Here is a 24,384-nt window from a genome sequence, read left to right on the forward strand (position 1 = left end):
AGTAAGACATACACAGTATTCTCTTGTAACATCAACATTTGAAATGCCTGAATTTTCTTCCTGTCAACTCTTTTCAGATTCCATCCTTCACATCCATAAGTGGCAACTGGAAAAATTAATGAATCAATGATTCTCAGTTTCGTCTTTAGGGCTGACCTCGATCTCTCCATAATTTTGTCAGATCAGTGACCAATGTTTCAGCAATTGCCTGTTGTCTCCTTACATCATTTGAGCAGTCACTATTTTTATTTATTCTTGACCCTAAGTAATCAAATTCATCAGCTTATGTTAGAAGTCTCAAAATCAAAACCCCTAGGCACAGGTTATGACACTTATTGATGCTATAGGCATACATAGGAAGCTTTTATTATGCCATTGAGCCATTTCTTATCTGTTTTAATACTGTACTGAAAATTCATTAATCTGCTACCATTTCATGGGAGCATATTTGTTATAAGAAATTGACAATCTCAAGAGTAATCCAAAAAACTTAATTCCCATGAATTCTCTGAATTGTTTTTATCTGATAAAGATGAACAAATCCTTGGATTTTAAAAGGTGAGCAACGATATATATTTGGGTAAAAAATATACATGTAATAAGTTGTATATTGATATTCTTTAAAAAAGTATTTGGACTTAGCTGAAAGAAAAGCCTTTGAGGCTAAAGATATTAAGCCTATTACTTAATTCAGTATTACTTAATAATACTTAAGCCTATTACTATTCAATTACTTTAAAGCAAAAAAATCAAAACGATATAGAGACTACTTTGAACACATAACTAGAGTAATTTTGAAAGAATATACAAATCAAATATTGACAATAAGCTAAAAGAAGCAAAGGAAGAATTTCTCCTAAATTACAACAGCATACCAAATATACTTGAGAAAAATACAGAAACCTCTCTAAAGTGGACATCGCTGGTGTCGAAAGAAAGGTGTCTGCTTTACAGAGGTCTGTGTAGCTAGTTTCAATAATTCAGAAAATTTAAATTCACTGTAACCGTTTGCTTACTCAGAGTTTTTTAAATTGATTATCAATGTACATATGTATTTCAATTAATTAACTTTTAATAAATAACAACATTCAGTAAAAACAATTTTAATTCAATTATTTCTGCTCTTATCTTTTAAAATTTTACACTACACAGGAAACTGTAAAGAAAGTAGTAAGTGTACAGTGTCCTTATGTTAGAGGTCACAAAATCAATTTTTTCTAAAATTATTTAGACAAAATGAATAATGGCTTTGTTTAGAGGATTTAATTTTGGCAATGCTTTCTTTATGGATAATAAGATTGCTTACTAATTTTAGTCCATATTCATCAATTTTGCTCATATAGAATTTTTTTAATGTAGTAGGATATCACCCTCAATCCTTTAATGGATTAAAATCCCCACCCCCATTTAAAATTTCTGCATGCAGACCTGCCACAAAAGTAAGAATCATTTCTTAAATTATTAGCATGCAAGCAATGTAACACCTAGGAAAATCCAAAGGAAAATCTGCAACCACGAGCAAACTTCGTATATTGCTATTTAAATAATCACCATTTCTCACTGCCGAGTGAAAGTGGTATGTGATGGCATGGGAAAATTTCATCATCCCTCAATGAAAAAGCTGGAGCTCATTACCGCTTAAGCAGTTACATAAGTAACATCAAATATCACATAGCATTTTTACTGAATACACAGGAATGTCTAAAAATAGAACAGAAAAAGTAATCTTAGCTAGAACCCGAAGCTCATACTCACCTCACACATCTCTACCTGATTACAGGAAATGATCCTCCGCAATGTGCGCACTGCTCGCAACCACTTATAGTAAAACATATACTTCTTGAATGTAACTTGTACAACAATGCCCGACGAACATCTCTCAGTATCATTTCAGATCTACAATAACCTCTGTCTCTCCCAATAGTATCATAGGTAAAGATGCAAATCTCTCTGAATTCTTTCTCTATTTAAAACAAATTCAAATCTATGACCGCTTCTAACTGCTCCCCGTATAGTTATCATAAGTGATTCAATTAATTTGGGAGGTGCAATATGGCCTAAGTAGCTTTTGCGCCAGAAAATACCACAACAGGAATATCAAATGTACAGGGTGTCCACAAATCTCGTGTACTCCATGAATAGTGATACAAACCTGAAACTGCTTCTAAGTGATAGCGGATACCTTCGAGTTTTTGTTCACCAACTACAAAATATGCATGCGCAGTTCGTCAAAATTTTATTTTCATCATTGCCAAGAATATGTGATAAGGTAAGGGTTCATGGAATTTGGATAAGGAACTAAAGCTGGATTTTCAGATAGTTGAATGTAGGGACATTCAATGAGAATATGCTTTATTGTTAGCTGTGACTGACAAAAGAAACACTGATGTTTTTTTTTTTTTTTTTTGGTAGTTGTTGGCGCATCGGCTTCTGTGGCCATATTGCACCTCCCAAGGTTTTTTTGCAGTACTTTGATCCAAGCCCAGGCGGGAATCGAACCCGCGACCTTTGGGTTGCCGGGCAGGTACTTTACCCACTCGGCTAGCCCGGTCGGCTAACACTGATGTACCAATAAGTAAAATACAGATGAGCTGGATGGGAATGACCGATGCAGAGTCTTGTCAGAATCACTTCTCACCTGCATCTCCTGAAACTAGATGCCCACAGTTGTGATCCTTTTTTTTTCATCTGCAGCAGTTTATTATTGATTTGAGTTTGCTAGAGTTGGGACCATTTTTTTCTACATGTTGTTTTAATAAAGGATTTGAAGTCAGTGTAGGGCACCTTCAGTTGAAAGGAAGATCCAGTGTTAGGATGTTTAGCAGCATGTTCATTACCTGGGATGCCAACATGACCAGGGATCCAACAGAAGGTAACCTTCTGGTTGACTGTTTGAGAGTAACATAATTTAGATTGGATCTCTAAGGATGGGATGAGAGATAGAAAAAATGGATTGAATGGAGTAGATTGCACTTAATGAATCTGTATATATCAAAGATTGCTTGATATGATGGCTGTTTATGTTATCTAAGAGCTAGTTTTATTGTGAATAATTCGGCGGTATAGATACACTACTACTGAGAAGGTGGATTAAACTGCTAGAGCACTTATGGCTGTATCTGTTTTGGAGCCGTCAGTATAGATATGTACTTTCTCAGAGTTTTCCAAGGAGTGTGCTTTATGGAGTTGTTGAAAGTTGGTGGATTTTCCCCATCTTAAAAAGAAATTGTCATAAAGAGGTGACATGTCATAAAGAGGTTAATGTCCCAGCTGAGCTCATGCTCAGTTGGGACATTAACTTTCAGAATATATTCCAAGTTTATGAAAACAAATGAAAACTGTCTCACAGGGCCTTGCAGGTGAAGCCCTGTGAGAGTTTTCATTAGGTTTATTGTGATATAGCAGAACATACTGAGGATCAAACAGATATGCCTGGGGTGGGATGGAATACTTTTACATCTTTGCTGCATAATTACACAATAAGGATATTCTCCTGAGATACAGAGGGGGTTAATTTGCCTCAATATACAGGCTGTGAACCAGAGATGTTCTAAAGGCTCCCACAGCTGTCCTAAGAGCACTATGCTGGATGGTGTTCAGACGTAATAGAGAACATTTCCTAGCAGAGTCATAGACAGGTGATCCATAATCCAAGCGTGATCTTATTAAACTTCAACAGAAATGTAGGAGGGAGCTTCTATCAGCACCCAGCACATAGAAGAGACACCTCTTAGGATGTTCAGTTTAAGGAAAGTCGTCCGAAGATAAGCTATATGAGTAGCAAAATTAGTTTATTGTCTAAGTATAACCTCAAGAGACGTTAAATTGTTGGTAACAGGAATCAGGCTGTTTTTTAAATATATTTCTGTATCCAGATGTAGTTTGCGATTTTTACAGAAGTGAACTGCAATAGATTTCTTTTCTGCTAGGGAATAGCCATTCCATAACACCCACGATTCTATTTTAGCTATGAAAATTTGAAGTTGCCTTTCAATGGTGTTCATAGTTTGGGATTGACAAGAAATAATGAGGTCATCAGTAAACATGTATGATTCTACCGGACTCGGTATAACATCCCATGTCACTTTTGTAATTCTTATTGCAAATAATGTTGCACTGAGAGTGGAACCCTGTGGTACACCCTCCTCTTGTTAAAATGATCTGAATAAGTTGTTCATATATCTAACCTGAAACATTCTGTGGCATAGGAAGTTTTGTATAAATTGGGGTAACTGATCTCTCAAACTGAACGAATGAAGATATTGAAGTACACTGTATTGCCAGGTGATATCGAAGGCTTTCTCGATATCGAGATTAATCATGACCAGATGTTGTCTCCTAATGAAGGCATTACGGATTTTTGCTTCTGCTTTTATCATCACATCTAACATGGACCAATTTTTTTGAAACCCACACTGGTTACTGTTTAGCAAGTTGTTTGTTTCCAGGAATCATGTCAGCCACCTGTGAATCATTTTTTCCAGGACTTGACCTAAAAAACTAGTGGGAATCGACCTGTAGTTATATGGAAAGGTATGATCTTTCCGGTCTTCGGGAGGGCTAGAACTATTGAGTGATACCAGGAGATTGATGCCAGAAATATTTTCTAAGAATATTTGGTTGTAATAGTTTAACAAAGTTCTTTTGCTCTGTTGTTATATATCCCATTTGGGCCAGCAGCACTACTGAATGTTTTATTGAGCACCCCTAAAAGTTCTGTTAATATGAATGGCTTGTTGTATGGGTGTGAAACTATTGTAGAAAAATTAATCTTTTGCTGTTCTGTAGATTCTTTAATTCATTGAAAGGTTAGGTGGATATTGCTGATATACTGCCAAATAATTCTGCTAAGGCATTTGCTATTTCTCCCAATGATGACAACTCCTTCCCTTCCCAGTTTAGTACTGTAGCTGGGGACTGAACATATTTTCCATTAAGCATTTGCATTTTCCTCCACATGGTTCTGCTGTCAGTTTCCTTGTTTGTACTTGAGGAAAAGCTAATCCAGGCATCTTTCTTTGCTTTTCTTCTTATTTAGTAGAACTTGGCTTTCAGTTTTTTTGAAGTTAATTAGGTTGCTAGTTGTGGGGAAATTATGAAATAAATTCCAAGCTCTATTTTTTTTTCCTGTTTGGTGTGTGTGTACAATCTTGATTTCACCAATAATTACTATGTTTCCGTTTCCCTGGTAAAGATTTTGGTATTGCAGAGGTAGCAGCTTGCAATATTTGATTAGTTTCATGTTCTGTGACATTGTCTATAGGCTGGAATTGGATTATTTTACCATCTAACTAGAAACGAGAGCCATATTCATTCCAGTGTGCCATATCAAATTTCCAAGTGAAGCGATGTAGTTAAGGGGAGTTTGCCCATGTTTGGAGCTTGCAGAGAATCGGCAGGTAATCACTGTTTAGTGGGTTTTCAAGTACAACCACTCCATAATAGTATATATGGAGGGAGAACAGATTGACAGGTCTATCAATCTATCTGTCTATCAGGTCTATCTGTGCAGACATTGCTCCTTAAAGCTCTTCAAACAGAGTTTTTCCTGATTTATTTTCTGCTTTATTAGTTTAAATTGTCACATTAACTTATTTTCTAGAGTAGCTTTATATTCCTAGTTACGATATTTAGTTTAAAGTTTAACTTAGACAGAGATTTCGTAGATATTACTTAGTATCGGTAACGGTATCCAATCCACGTGTTACAAATTGAACGAGAGGTCTTTTAACCAAATTTAGTCGATTTATTAACCAATTGTTATATCAAATTATCTTCTATAAGTAGATTATAGACCTAGTCAGGATCCTTAGTTTATTCTAAATTGAGATAGCGAGATTTGGAAGCTAATCAATACTTACGAGTCCGTAGAAATACCGTTCGTGAATTCCCGCCATTTTTACACGATAGCATAAGCTTAGTGTAGTATACTGCATAATATAATATTGTCAATTAATCAGTAAATCTATTAATCTTGATAAACTTTATTGTCAATTAAATTGTATTTTTAACTCTATAAATATATATAACGACTTAATCGTAACAAATAATTAATACATAACTATAGTGGTACACATGATACGGAAGTTGTATAAAGGGAACACTAGATACCGAAAAAAAAAAAATATATATATATATATATATATATAACATAACTGTTTTGGGATATAACTAAGGATTTAATTTTTGTTTTAAATTTTATTGAATTAAATTGGAATCATGACTCTGACCAGAGCAGCAAAGCAAAAGGCTCAAGCTAATGGGAGCGCTGTGGTTCAGGGGAGAACTGAGGGGGGCAGTTGCCCTCTGAATCACAATCTATTAAAATGCACTGTTTGCTTGATGTTTGCGGAGCAGTCGGGTACGGGACATGATACTGCCAAGGGGGATGTCTTTGTGTGTGCACGATGTAAGGAGTGCAAGGAAATCAGGCGACAACTCAGCGTTGTTATGGGCCTTTATGAGACCTTGAAGGACAGGGTGGATGCCCTCGAAGGAAATAAATTGAGGGGCCCATCAAGCTCTCAGCTGCCCACATCAACGCCAGAGCTTGCACTTGGTCATCAGGCAACACAGGGGCAGCCCCCTAGGCAGAATGCGCTGGTCCACAGGAACTAGTAGTTGTTGGTGACTATTGTCAGGGAAACGGGGAACATGCTTTGTAAAAAGGATAGGTGGAATAGGACCAGGGTATGTCTGCCAGGGGCAAAGGTTGATGACGTTGTAGAGCGGATATCATCTTTTAAGGGCACAAAAGGTGATATAGTTGTACACGTTGGCACTAATGATATTAAGAGTAGGAGACCGGCGGAATTACTTAGCAAGTACAGGTCACTGTTGAAAAAAAGCCGTGAATTAGGGTTGAACTTGAAAGTGTCTGCAATTCTGCCCAGACACGATAGGAGGGAGTATATGATGAGAGCCTTGTCGATCAATTCGGCCCTGGAGGGATTGTGCAAGGCTCAAGGGGTAGAATTTTTTTCAGCCTGGACTGTACTTGTTAACAGGAGAGATTGCTTCTACAGGGATGGGATACACTTAAATAGAAAGGGTGCAAGAATTTTTGCTGATGCTGTCGAGGCAGTGTTAGGTGGGTCGGAAAACTGTTGGTTGGGGGGGATACAAGGACTAATAGATTAACAGTAGCCACTGGCAGAGGTGGAAGTGATTCTTGCACTGCTTCTATTCAAATGAGCAGAAGTCTGAAAAACAAGATGCGGGATATTTCAGAGACTGCTGGTAGTCACTGCGTTACAAGTAAACACATGGGTTGTGTTAGGGTAGCTAAGAATAGAAACAGGTGCATGTATACCTGCGTGTACACCAATGCTAGGAGTTTGGTAAATAAATTTGATGAATTTGAGGTATTGCTCAAAACATCAAAGGCAGATATTGTTGGGATATCAGAGACGTGGTGTCACACAGATATACAGATATAAGTAATGCGGAACTGGAATTTGGGGAATACAATGTATATAGAAAGGATAGACAGGACAGGAGGGGAGGAGGGGTTATGCTATTAATTAAGAAACACATAAAGTCAAAGGAAGTGAAGCCAGTTGACATCGATGGACAGGGCAGTGTCGAGTCAGTTTGGTGTGACATAAGCATAGGGAAATCAAAATTGAGAGTAGGAGTGTGCTATAGGCCTAATGACTCTGATGAGTATAATAATATATTGTACAGGGAAATAGAGTGGGCCAGTAAATCAGAGAGTCTTATAATGGGGGATTTTAATTTCCCAGATATTGACTGGAATTTGTGGGTTGGTCACTCGCACACTAGCAAGGCTTTTGTGGATTTATTGGATGATTGTTTTCTACATCAGCATGTTCGTGAGGCAACAAGAGGGAGCAATACTCTTGATCTGATTATCAGTAGTGATTCTTCATGCATTAAGAACCTGCAGATAAATGAACCACTAGGTGGCAGTGATCACAGTGTGTTGAAGTGGGATTTACTCAAGGAGGTAACTACCATCAGAGGTAAAGGGAAGGGTTTTTGTTTTCGTAAAGGCGACTATGATGGTCTGAGACAGTATTTAAATTCTATACAGTGGGACCAACTGATGATGTTACCAACAGCAAACTCAAAATGGGAAGCATTCAAGGAACTAATCTTGGTGGCTACCAGGCTTTACATACCAACTAAGAAATATTGTTCAAGGTTTAGGCCTAAATGGTTGTCAGATGGACTAATGAGACATGTGGCAGAGAAGAAAAATGCATGGGATACATACAAATTAATGGGCGACATGGAAGCCTATGATAGATATAAGTTGGTCTGTAACCAAGTCACAAAGGAGATTAGGCAGGCAAAGGCAGACTACGAAAAATCCTTGGCAAAGGATGCAAAGAAAAACAGAAAGGAGTTCTTTACATACTTGAACTCGAAAAGGAAAGGGATGAATCAGATTGGTCCACTGGATATTGATGGTTCAACAGTTGACGATCCTGCTCAGGTGGCTAACAATCTAAACGAGTATTTTGCATCTACATTCACGCATGAGGAGTTATTCAGGAAGGAGAATGATGTAGGTAAAGTAAACATTGGCAGTGAGCTGGATGATTTTGTAATAACTGAGAGGAAAGTGGAGGAGAGATTGTTGAGGATAAACATAAAAAAGGCACCTGGGGTGGATGGGATCTATCCAGTTATATTAAAGGAGGCAGCAAAGGAAGTATGCAAACTCCTAGCCATAATTATGAGAGCTTCTTTGGACTCAGGGGAGGTACCCATAGACTGGAGATCTGCAAATGTAACCCCAATTCACAAAGGAGGATCAAAGGCTGACACAAGTAATTATAGACCTGTTACTTTAACTTCTGTTCCAGGTAAATTAATGGAGGCACTGGTTAAAGAAGCACTGCAGGATCATCTAGACAAGAATTCAGTTATAGCTCAGACGCAGCATGGTTTTGTTAAGGGCAGGTCTTGCCTGACCAATTTGATTGGATACTAGGATGTAATCACAAAAGAACTGGATGCAGGGAATAACTTTGATATTATATATTTGGATCTTAGAAAGGCTTTTGATACTGTTGCACATGGAAGACTGCTGCACAAATTGGAGCAGTGTGGCATTGGAGGCAAATTGCTGCTATGGATAAGGGGATGGTTGAGTGGCAGAAGACAGAGAGTGGTAATCAATGGACACTGCTCAACGTGGACTAATGTTATTAGTGGAGTTCCTCAAGGTTCAGTGTTGGGTCCATTGTTATTTTCGGTGTTTATGAATGATATTGATGATGGGATATCAAGTTTAATGTCTAAGTTTGCAGATGATACAAAGGTTGGTAGGGTCGTTAAGGACACTACTGACGCTATGCTGCTGCAACAGGATCTGGAAAGGTTGAACAGATGGGCTGAGAGGTGGCAAATGAAGTTTAACATTGACAAATGTAAAGTACTACATATGGGTAACAGTAACCCCAGAGCAATGTATCAACTCTGCGGTACTACACTGACAGTGGTGGAGAATGAAAAGGACCTGGGGGTAATTGTGCAGGCAGATATGAAGTTCTCTGAGCAGTGCAGACGAGCTGCAAGAGTAGCTCATGGTGTCTTGTCAATGATATACAGGAATTTTTCTAGCAGGGATAAGGAGGTGATTATTCCCTTGTATAAGGCAATGGTTAGGCCACATCTTGAGTACTGTATACAGGTCTGGAGGCCTCATTTCAAGAAGGATGTAGAGCTGCTGGAATGGGTACAGAGAAGGGCAACAAGATTAGTAAATGGAACAAAGGGTTGCTCTTACGAAGAAAGGCTTAAGTTTTGCAAATTACAGAGTCTGGAGACTAGGCACCGGCGAGGTGATCTGATAGAGGTGTATAAGGCTTTGAATGGTTTGAGCATGCTCAATGCTGATGGGATTCTTCATCTTTCTCAGAATAATCACCTCAGAGGACATAAATTCAAATTGAGGAAGGACGGATGTCGGATAGATGTGCGGAAATTTGCCTTTGGCCAGCGGGTGGTTGGTTGGTGGAACCGACTTCCATCACTTGTTGTTGAAGTTGATAGCCTAAACAAATTTAAAGCTCAACTGGACAGGTATTTCGAACGAACGGAGGGGTGAAATGGGAGAGGGTTTTTTTTTTTTTTTTTTGGCTGATGCTGAATAAACTTGCTTTCTTGCATCATATGCCTCTACTAATGCTAATCACACTCATAGATCCTGTCGAAAAATGAATATAAGTAGGTTCACCAGTGTTCAAAACGATAAGTTGATAAGCATCAAGAAAGGGGTCTATTAGCTTATCTCTCTCTCTCTCTCTCTCTCGCTCTCTCTCTCTCTCTCTCTCTCTCTCTCTCTCTCTCTCTCTCTCTCTCTCTCTCTCTCTCTCTCTCTCTCTCTCTCTCTCTCTCATTGTTGGAGATCCCCACAGAGGATGTTGGGCATTGAAGTCTCAGAGTACACAAAATGGCGATGGTAACTGATAAAATAGATTTTATAGATCTGGAAAGAATGAAAAATTAGGAGGAATATATATATATATATATATAGATTCTATTATAAGGGTGATGTCAATTACAATGTGCACTGTCACTACTTCAAAAGGGGTCAGAAGGATAATATGCTTCGATCAAACATTGTTTCTAACAAGGACTGCCACTACTCCACGGGCTGGCAAGTCAATACTTCTATCTCATGCATTAAGAATCTGCAGATAAAGGAACCACTAGGTGGCAGTGATCACAGTGTGTTGAAGTGCGATTTACTCAAAGAGATAACTACCATCAGGGGTAAAAGGAAGGGTTTTTGTTTTCGCAAAGGCGACTACGGTGCTCTGAGACAGTATTTAAATTCTATACGGTTTTAATTCTAGACAGTATTTAAATTCTATTTAAATTCAACAGCAAATTCAAAATGGGATGCATTCAAAGAATTTATCTTGGAAGCTACTAAGCTCTACATACCAACTAAGAAATTTTGTTCAAGGTTTAGGCCTAAATGGATGTCAGATGAACTAATGAGACATATGGCAGAGAAGAAAAATACATGGGATACATATAAATTAATGGGTGACATGGAAGCCTATGACAGATATAAGCTGGTTTGTAACCAAGTCACAAAAGAGATTAGGCAGGCAAAGGCAGATCATTAGAAATCTTTGGCAAAAGATGCAAAGAAAAACAACAAAGGGTTCTTTACCTGTGTAAAATCTAGAAGGAAAGGGATGAATCAGATTGGTTCACTGGATATTGATGGTTCAACTGTTGATGATCCTGCTCAGGTGGCTAACAAACTAAATGAGTATTTTGCATCTACATTCACACATGAGGAGTTATTCAGGGAGGGGAATGCCATATGTGAGTTAAACTCTGGCAGTGAGCTAGATGATTTTGTAATAACTGAGAGGAAAGTATTAGCATAGGCATTTGATGCAAGAAAGCAAGCTTATGCAGCATCAGCCAAAAAAAAAAAAAAAAAAACCCCACTTCCACTTCACCCCTCTGTTTGTTCAAAATACCTGTCCAGCTGAGCCTTAAACTTATTTAGGCTATCAAATTCCATGACAAGGGATGGAAGTCTGTTCCACCAACCAACCACTCGCTGGCTAAAGGCAAATTTCCGCACGTCTATCCTACATCTGTCTTTCCTCAGTTTGAATTTATGCCCTCTCAGGTGATTATTGTGAGCAAGAGGAAGAATCCCATCAGCATTGAGCATGCTCAAACCATTCAATGCTTTATACACCTCTATCAGATCACCTCGCTGGTGCCTAGTCTCCAGACACTGTAATTTGCAAAACTTAAGCCTTTCTTCGTAAGAGCAACCCTTTGTTCCATTCACTAATCTTGTTGCCCTTCTCTGTACTCGTTCCAGCAGCTCTACATCCTTCTTGAAATGAGGCCTCCAGACCTGTATACAGTACTCTAGGTGTGGCCTGACCATTGGGAATAATCACCTCCTTATCCCTGCTAGAAAAATTCCTATATATCATTGACAATACACCATGAGCTACTCTTGCAGCCTGTCTGCACTGCTCAGAGAACTTCATATCTGCCTGCACAACCACCCCTAGGTCCCTTTCATTCTCTACCACTGTCAGTGTAGTACCACAGAGTTGATACGTTGCTCTGGGGTTGCTGTTTCCCATGTGTAGTACTTTACATTTGTCAATATTAAACTTCATTTGCCACCTCTCAGCCCATCTGCTCAACCTTTCCAGATCCTGTTGCAGCAGCATAGTGTCAGTAGTGTCCTTGACAACCCTGCTTACCTTTGTATCGTCTGCAAACTTCGACATTAAGCTTGATATACCATCATCAATATCATTTATGAATACAGAAAACAATAATGGACCCAACACTAAGCCCTGAGGGACTCCACTAATAACATTAGTCCACTATGAGCAGTGTCCATTGATTACCACTCTGTCTTCTCCCCCTCAGCCACCCCTTTATCCACAGCAGCAATTTGCCTCCAATGTCACACTGCTCCAATTTGTGCAGCAGTCTTCCATGTGCAACAGTATCAAAAGCCTTTCTAAGATCCAAGTATATAATATCAAAGTTATTCCCTGCATCCAGTTCCTTTGTGACTGCATCATAGTATCCAATCAAATCGGTCAGGCAAGACTTCCCCTTAACAAAACCATGCTGTGTCCGAGCTATAACTGAAGTCTTGTCTAAATGATCCTGCAGTGCTTCTTTAACTAGTGCCTCCATTAAATTTTCCTGGAACAGAAGTTAAACTCACAGGTCAAGGAGGAGAAATTGTTGGAGGAAAAGAAGGAGGAAGAGAAGATAAACATAAAAAGGCACCCAGGGTGGATGGGATCTATATAGTTATATTAAAGAAGGCAGCAAAGGAAGTAAGCAAACCCTTAGCCATAATTATGAGAGCTTCTTTGGACTCAGGGGAGGTACCCATGGACTGGAGATGTGCAAATGTGACCCCAATCCACAAAGGAGGATCAAAGGGAGACACAGGTAATTACAGACCTGATAGTTTAACTTCTGTTCCAGGGAAATTAATGGAGGCACTGGTTAAAGAAGCATTGCAGGATCATCTAGACAAGACTTCAGTTATAGGTCGGACACAGCATGGGTTTGTTAAGGGGAAGTCTTGTCTGATTAATTAGATTGGATACTATGATGTAGTCACTAAGGAACTGGATACAAAGAATAACTTTGATATCATATATTTGGATCGTAGAATAAGCCTTTCATATTGTTGCACATGGAAGACTGCTGCACAAATTGGAGCAGTGTGGCATTGGAGGGAAATTGCTACTATGGATAAAGGGATGGTTGAGTGGGAGAAGACAGAGTGTGGTAATCAATGGGAGTAATCAACACTGAACCCTGAGGGACTCCACTAATGTTATTAGTGGAGTCTCTTATGGTTCAGTTTTGGGTCCATTGTTGTTTTCTGTATTTATAAATGATATTGATGATGGTATATCAGGCTTAATGTCCAATTTGCAGACGATATGAAGGTTGGCAGGGTTGTTAATGACACTAATGACAGTACACTGCTGCAACAGGATCTAGAAAAGTTGAGCAGATGGGCTGAGAGGTGGCAAATGAAGTTTAACATTGACAAATGTAAAGTACTACATATGGGAAGCAGTAATCCCAGAGTAACGTATCAACTCTGTAGTACCATACTGACAGTGGTAGAGAATGAAAAGGACCTGGGGCATAAGAAAACTTCATATCTGCCTTGTGCAGGCAGATATGAAGTTTTCTGAGCAGTGAAGATGATCTGCAAGAGTAGCTCATGGTGTCTTGTCAATGATGTATAGGAATTTTTCTAGCAGGGATAAGGAGGTGATTATCCCCTTGTATAAGGCAATGGTCAGACCACATCTTGAATACTGTATACAGGTCTGGAGGCCTCATTTTAAGAAGGATGTATTGCTGTTGGAACGAGTACAGAGAAGGCAGTGAATGGAACAAAGGATTGTTCTTATGAAGAAAGACTTAAGTTTTGCAAATTACAGTGTCTGGAGACTGGGCACCTGTGAGGTGATCTGATTGAGGTGTATAAAGCTTTGAATGGCTTGAGCATGCTCAATGCTGATGGGATTCTTCCTCTTGCTCTGAATAATCGCCTGAGAGGGCATAAATTCAAATTGAGGAAAGACGGTTGTAGGATAGAGGTGCGGAAGTTTGCCTTTAGCTAGTGGGTGGTTGATTGCTGGAACAAACTTCCATCTGTCGTAGAAGTTGATAGCTTAAATAGATTCAAGGCAGAACTTGACAAACATTTGGAGCGAGTGGATGGGTGAAATAAGGGGTTTTTTTGGCTGATGCTATATAAGCTTGCTTTCTTGCATCATGTGCCTTTGCTAATGCTAATCATATGCAGTAAGTAGGTGGCCACAGAGGAATTGCTTACTCAACTGGCAAAAATCAGAAGGGCCATAAGACGGATCAAAAATCTTAAACTGCCAAGAGCAACTGCTTGATTCTACCCAGACCTTCCCATGGAATTTCACTACAGGGTAATAACATAAATCAAGATAGCCCCAGTGGATCAGTACCAAATGAATCCATAACCGTGATCACTGAAGACTTCTACAAACTTCTACATAAGAGTGGCAGATAGCAATGTATCTTGCTAACTCAGATGCCAGAAAGGACACTATCACATGAAATCTAGACACTCACCCTGTTTGCCCATTTTACATTTATCAATAACTACTGAACATGTCTTTTTCGTCAATAAACACAACCACAGATATGCAACTTCAGTATGTCCAGTTGTTTTGTGAAGTGGCATTACTAATTTATTTTTGCACTGCATAAAAATGACACATATACAAACATTAAATATGTAAGAATCTTACTATTCCCATTATCTTATTTAAATTAAGTTTATCAATGTAATCCATAAAATATCTCTGCTCACAAACTGAATTGTTTTTACATGTAAGAACATACCTCAGGGCTAGGGAAGAATTCATACTTGCGAAAATCTTGTTTGAATATAAATTTATTTTCACTAGCCTTTCCTTCTTGTCCCCAAGAACTGTATACTTGGAGTATATCTTCATGATCTTCTAAACTTCTCTCTACAGTGCAAAGTATTGAAGAATGAATATAATGTACTTTTATACGTCTTATTGTATCAAGAACTACAATATTAAACTGCAAATTTTATCTCCTGTGTGTTTTTCACATCCCCATATTTCAGAAGAAGGTTAAGAAAAAATATCCTTATAAATACTTTTCTTCATACATCCTAGTGAACTAATTATTCCAAGAATTTGTGCACTAGGATATTTCATGGTATCCTCATAAAAATAGTACACTTCAAAGTGGCTAAATGTCAGCCCAAAGTGTTGTCTGAGGCAGTTTCCATCCAATGCAATCCCAATCCATTTGAGGTAGAAGAACATTATGAGTATTAATCACTCAAATTAATCAAAGAAACAGAAGTATACTAAAAGTTAAATTAAGATTTAGGCTTAATATATTTTTTAGAGTCATTTCATTCTTTGGTGTATGCAGCTTTCGAATTTTCTTCTTTTATGGCTGTTTTAACTTTACTTTTATTTTTGGCAATAACACATAAATTTATATTTTTCATGTGTGTGCGTGTGCTCTAATGAATATGCACATATATTTACCTTTTTCAAGATCATTTCAAATAATGTGTCCACTTATGTAAGAGCTATGCTGAAGTTTTCCAGTACATGCTGCCATCTCTTATCTGTATTTCTATCTAATAGTAGATCAAATTATTAATAGATGACAGCTGAAAATAGATCTGAATTCGGAGGAGTGCGCACATGTCAGCCATTGTCCAATTTTGGCTTAAAGAAACTTAAGTTCTATGGAATTCCAATGAAATTGAATCAAGTGATAAATAGATGAAGAAGGTGTTATTGCTTTAATAAAAAAAAAAGCACAAGTGAGTTTTTTTTTAACGAATTTCTTTAATTCTGATTTGATTTTTGACAGTAGTTTTATTTCACCATCAGGCATTGAAAAACAAAGTCAAAATGAAAAACATAACGAAAGCATTTGTGAAAAACATAATTCCATGAAAAAAACCACTTCAGAGCCCACCCCTAGCAGTAAACTTATTGCCTTGTACACATATTGGTACGTACAGATGGCTGGGCATATCAACTACTTTTCCTTATAATCTTCAAATTTATTTAGGTACTTGCCAATAGCATACAATCAGATTTTCCATACTGTTGCGGTACAATGTTACATCCTGTTACCTAAACCATATTTTTTCTAGCTGTTGAATATCCTCATTGGATTTAAAATGCTGGTTTTGAAGATGTTATTTTAATCTGCTGAAAACAGGCCAGAAAGTGTAATGTCCAGACTAAACAATGGATGGTCATCCTACTTCCAAGTTTACAGGTGCTCCTGCATTTTGAATGCATGCATGTATACACTGCCCTACCATTAATATCCAGACACTACTCTATGGATAGTTGGTCACATTCTACCCAAGAACCATGTGTTAGACAACTAGAAATATGCTCATAGGCTTTCAAGGAGACAGTAATATGATTGTGAATGTAAGCTGCTGTGATTGACAGAGTTAAGACTTCCAGCACATTATGATAATAGGGTGGCACATAAGCAATCAGTCTGTATATGGCACTTCAATGACACTGAAGATCCCTGAGTCGATGATTGATGTGACCTGCAAATGGAAACATGCTTAAACCATCACAAAATTGCCCAGAAAACCTCAAAGTTAAGGAGGGGCCTGCAAAGAATCGTCCACTCAGAACCCATGTCAACGCTTGCAGCACACACAAGTCCTCAGTGAGATGACTGGGACACATGTCAGTACAAGTACAGTGCATGTAAAGCCGCATGATATGGGTTACCAGAGTCATGCAGCCATCCACAAGCCACTAACCACCACAATTAATGCCAGACACTGCCTAGCTTGGTTAAGGCCCGCTATTCTTGAACCATAGAAATGGAAAGCTGTGCTTTGGAGCGACATGTCACTGTACATGGTCTACCATATCTGATAGTCATGCCTGGGTATGGCACATGCCTAGAGAAATTACCTACTGGATTGTATCATCCCAACAATAAAGTTTTGCACAGGCAGCATGATGGTCTGGCACTGTTTTCCATGTTTGGCCTAAGACTATTGGTTGGTTTGAACAAAACCACGATCTACCTAGGTCAGTGTTTCCCAAAGTGGGGCCTGTAGACCAGTTCCAGAGGCTCTGCGAAAAGTTCAGAATTACATTTAGTAATGTGTGTTTATTTTCTTAAAAAATACAGTGGGTCTCTCCATATTTACGGAATCTGTATTCGCAGATTTGTGTTTTTACATTGGCAGTTGTGAAATATATCATACTAAAAATTTGGCTGCTGCTCACTGAATTCACTTTGAGTGATGGTGGGGCACGCGCGTCTTCAGTCTCACGGGTAGCACAGTGGTATCAATCACCATTCTCCCCACACCAAGTGGAAAAGGCCCAGGTTTGAATCCCGTCAATGATGCGAGAAACTTTTATGGGCTTTGTTCACTGTGGCCGAGTTAGTTGGGCTCAGGTGTAGATATAAAGGTTTCACTCCCCACCACAAGAAGCTGGGGGGGGGAGTGTCCGGCAAAACAGACAAATCGACCAGAGAACACATGCAATTTACAGACACAATACGCACGGGTATATGTAAGAAATTACCATGACCCTAATGTAATAGTTTTGTTTCAGTCACGCAGTAAGCATCATCCGAGTAGGACAGCTTGTGACCTTTATGTGTTGTGGGTGTGTCTGCGTTAGGCTACTTGTGCTTAAAATATTACCTGTGCTTATGTGAATACCAATAAGTTCTAAACGAAGTGCATCTAGTGATGGACAAAAGCCTAAAAGGGCCAAGAAAGTGATGACTTTGTTTGAGAAAGTGCGGATTCTAGATAAATGTTGAGAAGGGCTCACTGGTCGTAGGCCGCATGTTTGGTATCAATGAAAGTACAGTACGATACATAAGTAAACAAGAAACTGAGATCAGAGAGACAATGCAAACTGGTAGAATTCTTACTGCTAAATACGCAGCTTATGTACATCATAAAGTGATGTTAAAAATGGAGATTGCACTGTTCATTTGGATCAAAGATCAGCACAAGAAAAACTTGCTTGTGAACATTAGTATGACTTCTGCTAAGGCCCTCGTTTTTTACAACAGATTTAAGCAGCAAACCACCTGTACCAGCAGCACTGCAGAAACCACTTTCATTGCCAACAAATGCTGGTTCCAGAAATTCAAGAGGCGTTATTCACTCCGTAATGTAAAGATTATGGGTGAATCTACTTCAGCTGATCACAAGGCTGCTAAGGCCTACCCTGTGCAACTCAAGAAGCTCATTGAGGAAAAGGGATATAAATCTGAAGAGGTTTTCAATGCCAATGAGACGGCATTATGCCTCAGCACAGCAATATAACCATCGAAGAGAAGAAGGCCCCAGGATTCAAGGCGGCACGAGATCAGGTTACATTGATAGTTTGCAGCAATGCAGCAGGCCATATGACAAAGCCTGGCCTAATTTTCTGCACACACAACCCAAGAGCTATTAGAGGATGTCGCACTGGTAGTGAATCACCCTGTGTATGTGTGTGTATATATATATATATATATATATATATATATATATACACACGTAGGGGTCCGCAAACTTATTTTGATTTTTGAAGGGATCTGTAAATCTCAGTAGTTTGGGAACTGCTGAGCTAGACAATAATGTGTTACCTACATTGTGGCAACACATTGGGAAGGTCCATTCCCACTGTATCAGTAGGACAACACTCCGCGTCACACTGTTCACATTACGATGGACTGGTATTCAGGACACGAGCGTTGAAAAGTTGGAGTGGCCAGCCCAAAGACCTGACCTGAATCATACAGAGAACTACTGGGATAAATTGAATCATTGAGTGTGTGTGTGTTCTGAAAGACTGCTCAAAAAAACAGAGCTGAAATGGTCATTGCTTTGAAGGACAAATGGTGGAAAACTTCAGAGGTCAATTATAAAATAAAAAAATTGAAGGAGACTAGAGACTGCCATAAAAGCTGAAGGTTTCAGCACATATTAGTTTTTCAGTAAATAAGAGCTATTTGTAGATATGATGCAGCTGTCTGGATATTAATGGTAGGGAAGTATATATTTTTGTAATGGCAATAATTAAGGATTCCTTTATAACCTGCTTTGTACTTTTTTGAGAACATCTCTGCATAGGCAGTCAAGTGTGTTGTGCAGTTTGCATATTTAGTGATATTTTGCTGTATGAGTGACTGCTTAGTAATCAACAAGAAGTGATCATCAGTAGGAAGGCTACTAACTACTTCCCATATCTGAGATGAGGAGGCACACCAACTACTAAAAGAAAGAAATATGGGCCTTGTTTTCATCACCACCCTTATTCTTGTAAGGCAAATCCATAAACATTCCAGAAAAAAACTGTTCTAGCCTCTTTTCACCAGTTTCCCACCTAATAGAAGATTAGATGAGGCACTGGTGAGAGGGGCTGGAGCAGAAGATTACCTACTAGAGGCAATATAATAGGTCACTAATACAATTTGTGCTTGGTTTACTGAATAAGGCTGTGTGTTATTGTGGACTGCATTAAGCAGACCTGATCTTCAGCAATGTTAGCCTTGATATGTGAAAGGGTAAAGTATACATAAATAATTACTAATGAAAAACGTTAATTGACTGATTTTGGTTTTTCTGGTACATGACCAATGAAGACAATAATGTTCTAGGAATATAAAATAAAATTCAATTCAGTATTAGTTTTTTTAAAACTTTGAGCTTACTGAAATGTATTTAGCATTATATTTTTATTACTTGGCTAAATTTATCATACATATGTACTTTTTGACATGGTAATCTATCATCATAGGTTACCAATAACCTTGTTTTACTGTTCATTTGTATCATTATCAGACAAAATCTGACTAAGGATATAAGGCTCAATCAGATGATTATAAGCAGTAAAGGATAGCTGACATTCATCTATAAAAGGGCATTTGCATGAAATGTGTTTGACTGTTAAAAAGATGTTGCAGTTCTTGCACACAGAGAGCCTTCAGCAACAGAAAAGAACAAGCGAAATGACTGTGTCTTACACAGAGAAGAGCAAGAACAACTTCTCTTCACAGACTAAACTATCATGTTCTGATTGGAGGCTTAATCTGATATAATTTGTGACTTGTCCATGCAGTGATCATTGTCACTGGGAGTGTAGTTATGTATTATTATCTACCTGTAGTTCTTATAACGGACTGGCACATTGTGATAGTTCTGGGGCTGTGCTGATTTGACCACAGCATCTGCCAGATCATTACCTATAATCCCAATGTGGCTTGGGATCCAAAAGCAGATGTCAAATTTTAAAATTCCCTTTGCTAATTTTCTATCTCCACTTATCCATGTACTTGGACACACTTCATAAATATCTATGACCCTCAACATGATAAAAATTAAGATTACATGCTACAGTAAATCTTAATCAATTAAATTTACAGAGTATATGATACAGGAAAAAAAAAAAAAAAAAAAAAAAAAATCACTAAATCAACAGCATAATGAGCTATTTACCAACTCCTGGATCTGCTAGCTGCTCTACTAATGTCCAGGTATGAGATCGCGAAACATTAATCTTCAAAGCAAGTAAATAACACAAGTCCAATGCTCTAAGATTTTCTTCTACAACAAGACGCTGGTGGCTTCCATCCTCAAGGTAAAAATTTAGGGTAACCTGAAAAACAGTTTATATAAAAATGAACTTTGTAACATTACATAATTTGAATAACCTTTTTTTTAAAAATGTTATGAGCCTGATTTGTAGAACATAACCATAATTCCAGCCAAATGCATATGCTTGCATAGTCTGTGAAGGAAACTTTAAATACCTAATTTTGTAATACTAGGGGAAAACAAAGTACTCTTATGCTTTTAGCAAATGCATGTATATGCCTGCACATAACTACATGCACTATTATGTTTGTATAAAGCATCTAAATAAAAGTTACACAGATAATTCAAAATAATTCAGTTCCTTACAGTATAAGTTACCATCAGAATACAGATTCTTGTAAGCTCTATTCTGAAGGCAATCTTACACCATTCTCTACTGTAAGCTATCACATTACATTCTGTCATCATTTTGATTCTGAGAATATTCTGGCAAGCAGAAGGTTTCAAGACATTTAAAAGTGGGTGCTTGATTGATTTTTTCCATTACATAAGTATTTGGTAACCAAGTTTTATTCTCATTATTACTTATGTTTATGATTTTTACCCTTTGGCTTGTGATTTACATTAGAAATAGGGACACTTGCAATCCTGGTCATTGGCACCTGATGAGAGACCAGTTTGTATGGCAACATCCTTATTTTATCAATCTCTAAAATATTTAATTTTGAGTCTAATTAAACGGTCCAACTAAGTAGACCAGTTCCTCAGGAAACCACACTGAATCTGGAAAGAAAATCAATTAGCATCGGTAAAATAATGCTAACAAGGAACCAAGCTTATGGTAGCACTAACCAAAAAAAAAATATATATATATTTATATATTTATTTTAAATATCATATTTATTTTAATTATCAGATATAATTAGGCTTCATGTGGAGGATGTGCATTTGCTGCCTCTAATGATAGCTTCATATTCATATTTATATATTTATTTTTATTACTTTTGCCTAACTTTTACATCACATTATATAAATTAGTGGTAGTAGTGGGTTGATATGCTAAATAAGCAGCGCCTGTGCCGCCATCTATTCTTCTCCTTTCTATTATTTAAGCTTGCATTATGTCAGTGGTGTGGCTCTGATCAAGAGTGCTGTCTGTTCTATAGATTATTTCTCGCTATATAAGGACCACCGCCATGCAAATCCTCTGCATTGGTTGATCTATCGGGGAATGGAAGTGTGGTTCGGTTCTTCGATATTTCTGCCTTTGTGATGATTTGTATGACGATTGAAATGCAGCGATTCCATGACCATTATTGGACTCGTGGTCCTCTGTCGATATGGGGCATAATGGTCAGTCTATTATTTTGATATTTTAGTTTTTGTGGTTTCTTTAACCCCTTTTTGGTGATATTTCACGTCTTTTGGAACTGGTACCTTCGAGGGGGGTACCGCTAAATTATATATAATTGGCATTATTTTAAATTTACTTTTTGTATTAATTGAGTTTAATGATTAAATTATACAGGGGATTATCGACTACCTTTTTGTCTTATTATCTCTACTTTCCCTTCCCTGTTTGTTTATTTTATATTATTTTGCGTTTTGTTTCGCTCTGCATTTTTGCCGTACTACTGGCTGATGTTTTTTATTTTAAATATCATATTTATTTTAATTATCAGATATAATTAGGCTTCATGTGGAGGATGTACATTTGCTGCCTCTAATGATAGCTTCATATTCATATATTTATTTTTATTACTTTTGCCTAACTTTTACATCACACACACATATATATATATATAAAATACAGTAAAAGTCCGAAAATCTGGATTGCTCGGGGACTAGGTCAATCCGGATTCTCAGGCAGTACTTTTAAAATTCAAATTTAAGATGCAATAAAGAAGAGATAACCAGGTAAATTTTGACAGTTTATTCATTAGCAAATAAAGCATGCTTCATTTATCGAAATGAGCAGTTTTAAAGACAACACCTGACAAAGATGTAAACATAAAAATTTTCACCACAAAAAAAGCGCGTGTAATGCTTTAAATCGTGTTTAAAAATTAACAATGTAAAAGAAAGCAAAAGATACATATTTTATATAAATTAATTATTTGTTTTTAGTTTATTAACGAAACATTTTCATATAAAATACAAAGTTCGCAAAACAAACAAATATTTATTCATTCTTTTCCGCGATTTCTGTTGTATCTGTTGCACTGCTTGTGGATGGAACACTTGCAGCTTCTACTCTACCTGCTGCACTGCTTGACACTTCTATTGCTTTCTTTAAATACTTTCGTATATCATCTTGTTTACGATTTTGTAATTTCTTCATGATAAAATTATTGTGCACCATGTGTGCATGCATGATGTCCTGAAGACTGAAGCTGTGGTTCTGTTCCATAAATTTAATAACTGTTTCGGTGGACTTTTCTGCAGTAGCCCAAGATATCGTTTCTTCTTCTTCTTCTTCAACTTTGTCGTTTTCTTCACCCAGTTCTTCTGAATATTCTCTTCTATCTTATCAGGAGTTACAGTGCTTTGAATAATTTCTTGATCAGTGAAAGTCACTGCAACTTCAACATCATCTTCAATGCGTATCCACTCTTCTATATTATCAGCATTAAGTTTGCATAGAGGGTTGTCTTCCGCACACAATTTAAAAGTTTCCATCAGTTCTTTCACTTCATGTGCTTTCAGCATTATGCGAAATCCTTCAAAATCTTTGTTTCGATCAGATTGTAGATCTGCAAATATCACGTTTGGCCATAACTTTTGCCACGCTCTTAAAAGAGTTACAGGCTTGACTCCAATTCCATGCAGTTGTGAGTGAAAATGTTGCATCTTTGACTGTAAAACTGCATTGAAATTCTGAAGGGTCGACATTCTAATGCATCATTTTCGTGATAAAATCATTTTTATAGTGACACTTAAAGTTCCCAACGACTCCTTGATCCATGGGTTGAATTAATGATGTTATGTTTGGTGGCAAGTAACATGCAAAAATATTTCCGCACTCAGACACTAATTCTGATTCATGCGGGTAGGCCCTACAGTTGTCAAGAAGTAGCAGGCACTTTGTATTTGCAGGCTTCCCCAATTTTCTCAAGTTCTGACGAACTAATGGAACAAAATCATGAACAAACCAATCGCAAAATATATCTCTGTCCATCCAAGCATTCTTTTGGGCTTTATAGGTCACAGGTAAGTACACAATTACTTTAAAGGCCCATGGGTGCTGAAATTTAGAATCACTAAAAGCTTAATTTTATGCTGACCTAAAGCATTAGCACACATAAGAACGGTTACTCTTTCCTTATTTAGCTTAACCCCTGTTGCATTTCGTGCTTGGTTTCCAGCCAATGTTTTTGTGGGCAAACACTTCCAATATACCACTGTTTCATCAGCATTATAAATTTGATCGGCTGTTAGGTCATAGTCAGATACAATTTTTTCAAATTGTTGCGCTATATTCTTTTGCTGCTTGTGTATCAGCTGACTGCCTTTCTCCAGCAATATCTAACTGTCTAATACCACCATGACGAGTCTTGAAATTCCTAAGCCATCCATTACTAAATGTGCACTCTGATTCATTTGCTCCTTAAAAGACCTTGCTTTGGCAATAAGCATCAGCCCAGACATTGCCTGATCGTTTTTAGCAAAAACCATTCGTACAACACTTTATCGAGATTCTCTAATTTTGGCCGATGTAAACTTTTTCTCTCAGC

At 37.7% G+C, this 24,384-nt stretch overlaps 1 protein-coding gene across 4 annotated transcripts in view; it reads right to left on the reverse strand.

Moving 5' to 3' along the window:
• Positions 1-24,384, reverse strand: part of LOC150091163 (growth factor receptor-bound protein 14-like) — a 452,305-nt gene that overhangs the window by 143,047 nt on the left and 284,874 nt on the right. For all 4 annotated transcript variants that reach the window (XM_090382372.1, XM_090382364.1, XM_090382349.1 and 1 more), the window contains 2 exons: positions 20,552-20,711; positions 14,902-15,032 (listed from right to left, as the gene is read on the reverse strand). In XM_090382372.1, coding sequence (XP_090238498.1) covers positions 14,902-15,032; positions 20,552-20,711 — 291 coding nt within the window. The remainder of the gene's footprint in view (positions 1-14,901; positions 15,033-20,551; positions 20,712-24,384) is intronic.

Source organism: Mastigoproctus giganteus, chromosome 1 (assembly GCF_048544385.1).
Source record: "Mastigoproctus giganteus isolate SK-2022 chromosome 1, ASM4854438v1, whole genome shotgun sequence".
Classification (NCBI taxonomy): Eukaryota; Metazoa; Arthropoda; class Arachnida; order Uropygi; family Thelyphonidae; genus Mastigoproctus; species Mastigoproctus giganteus.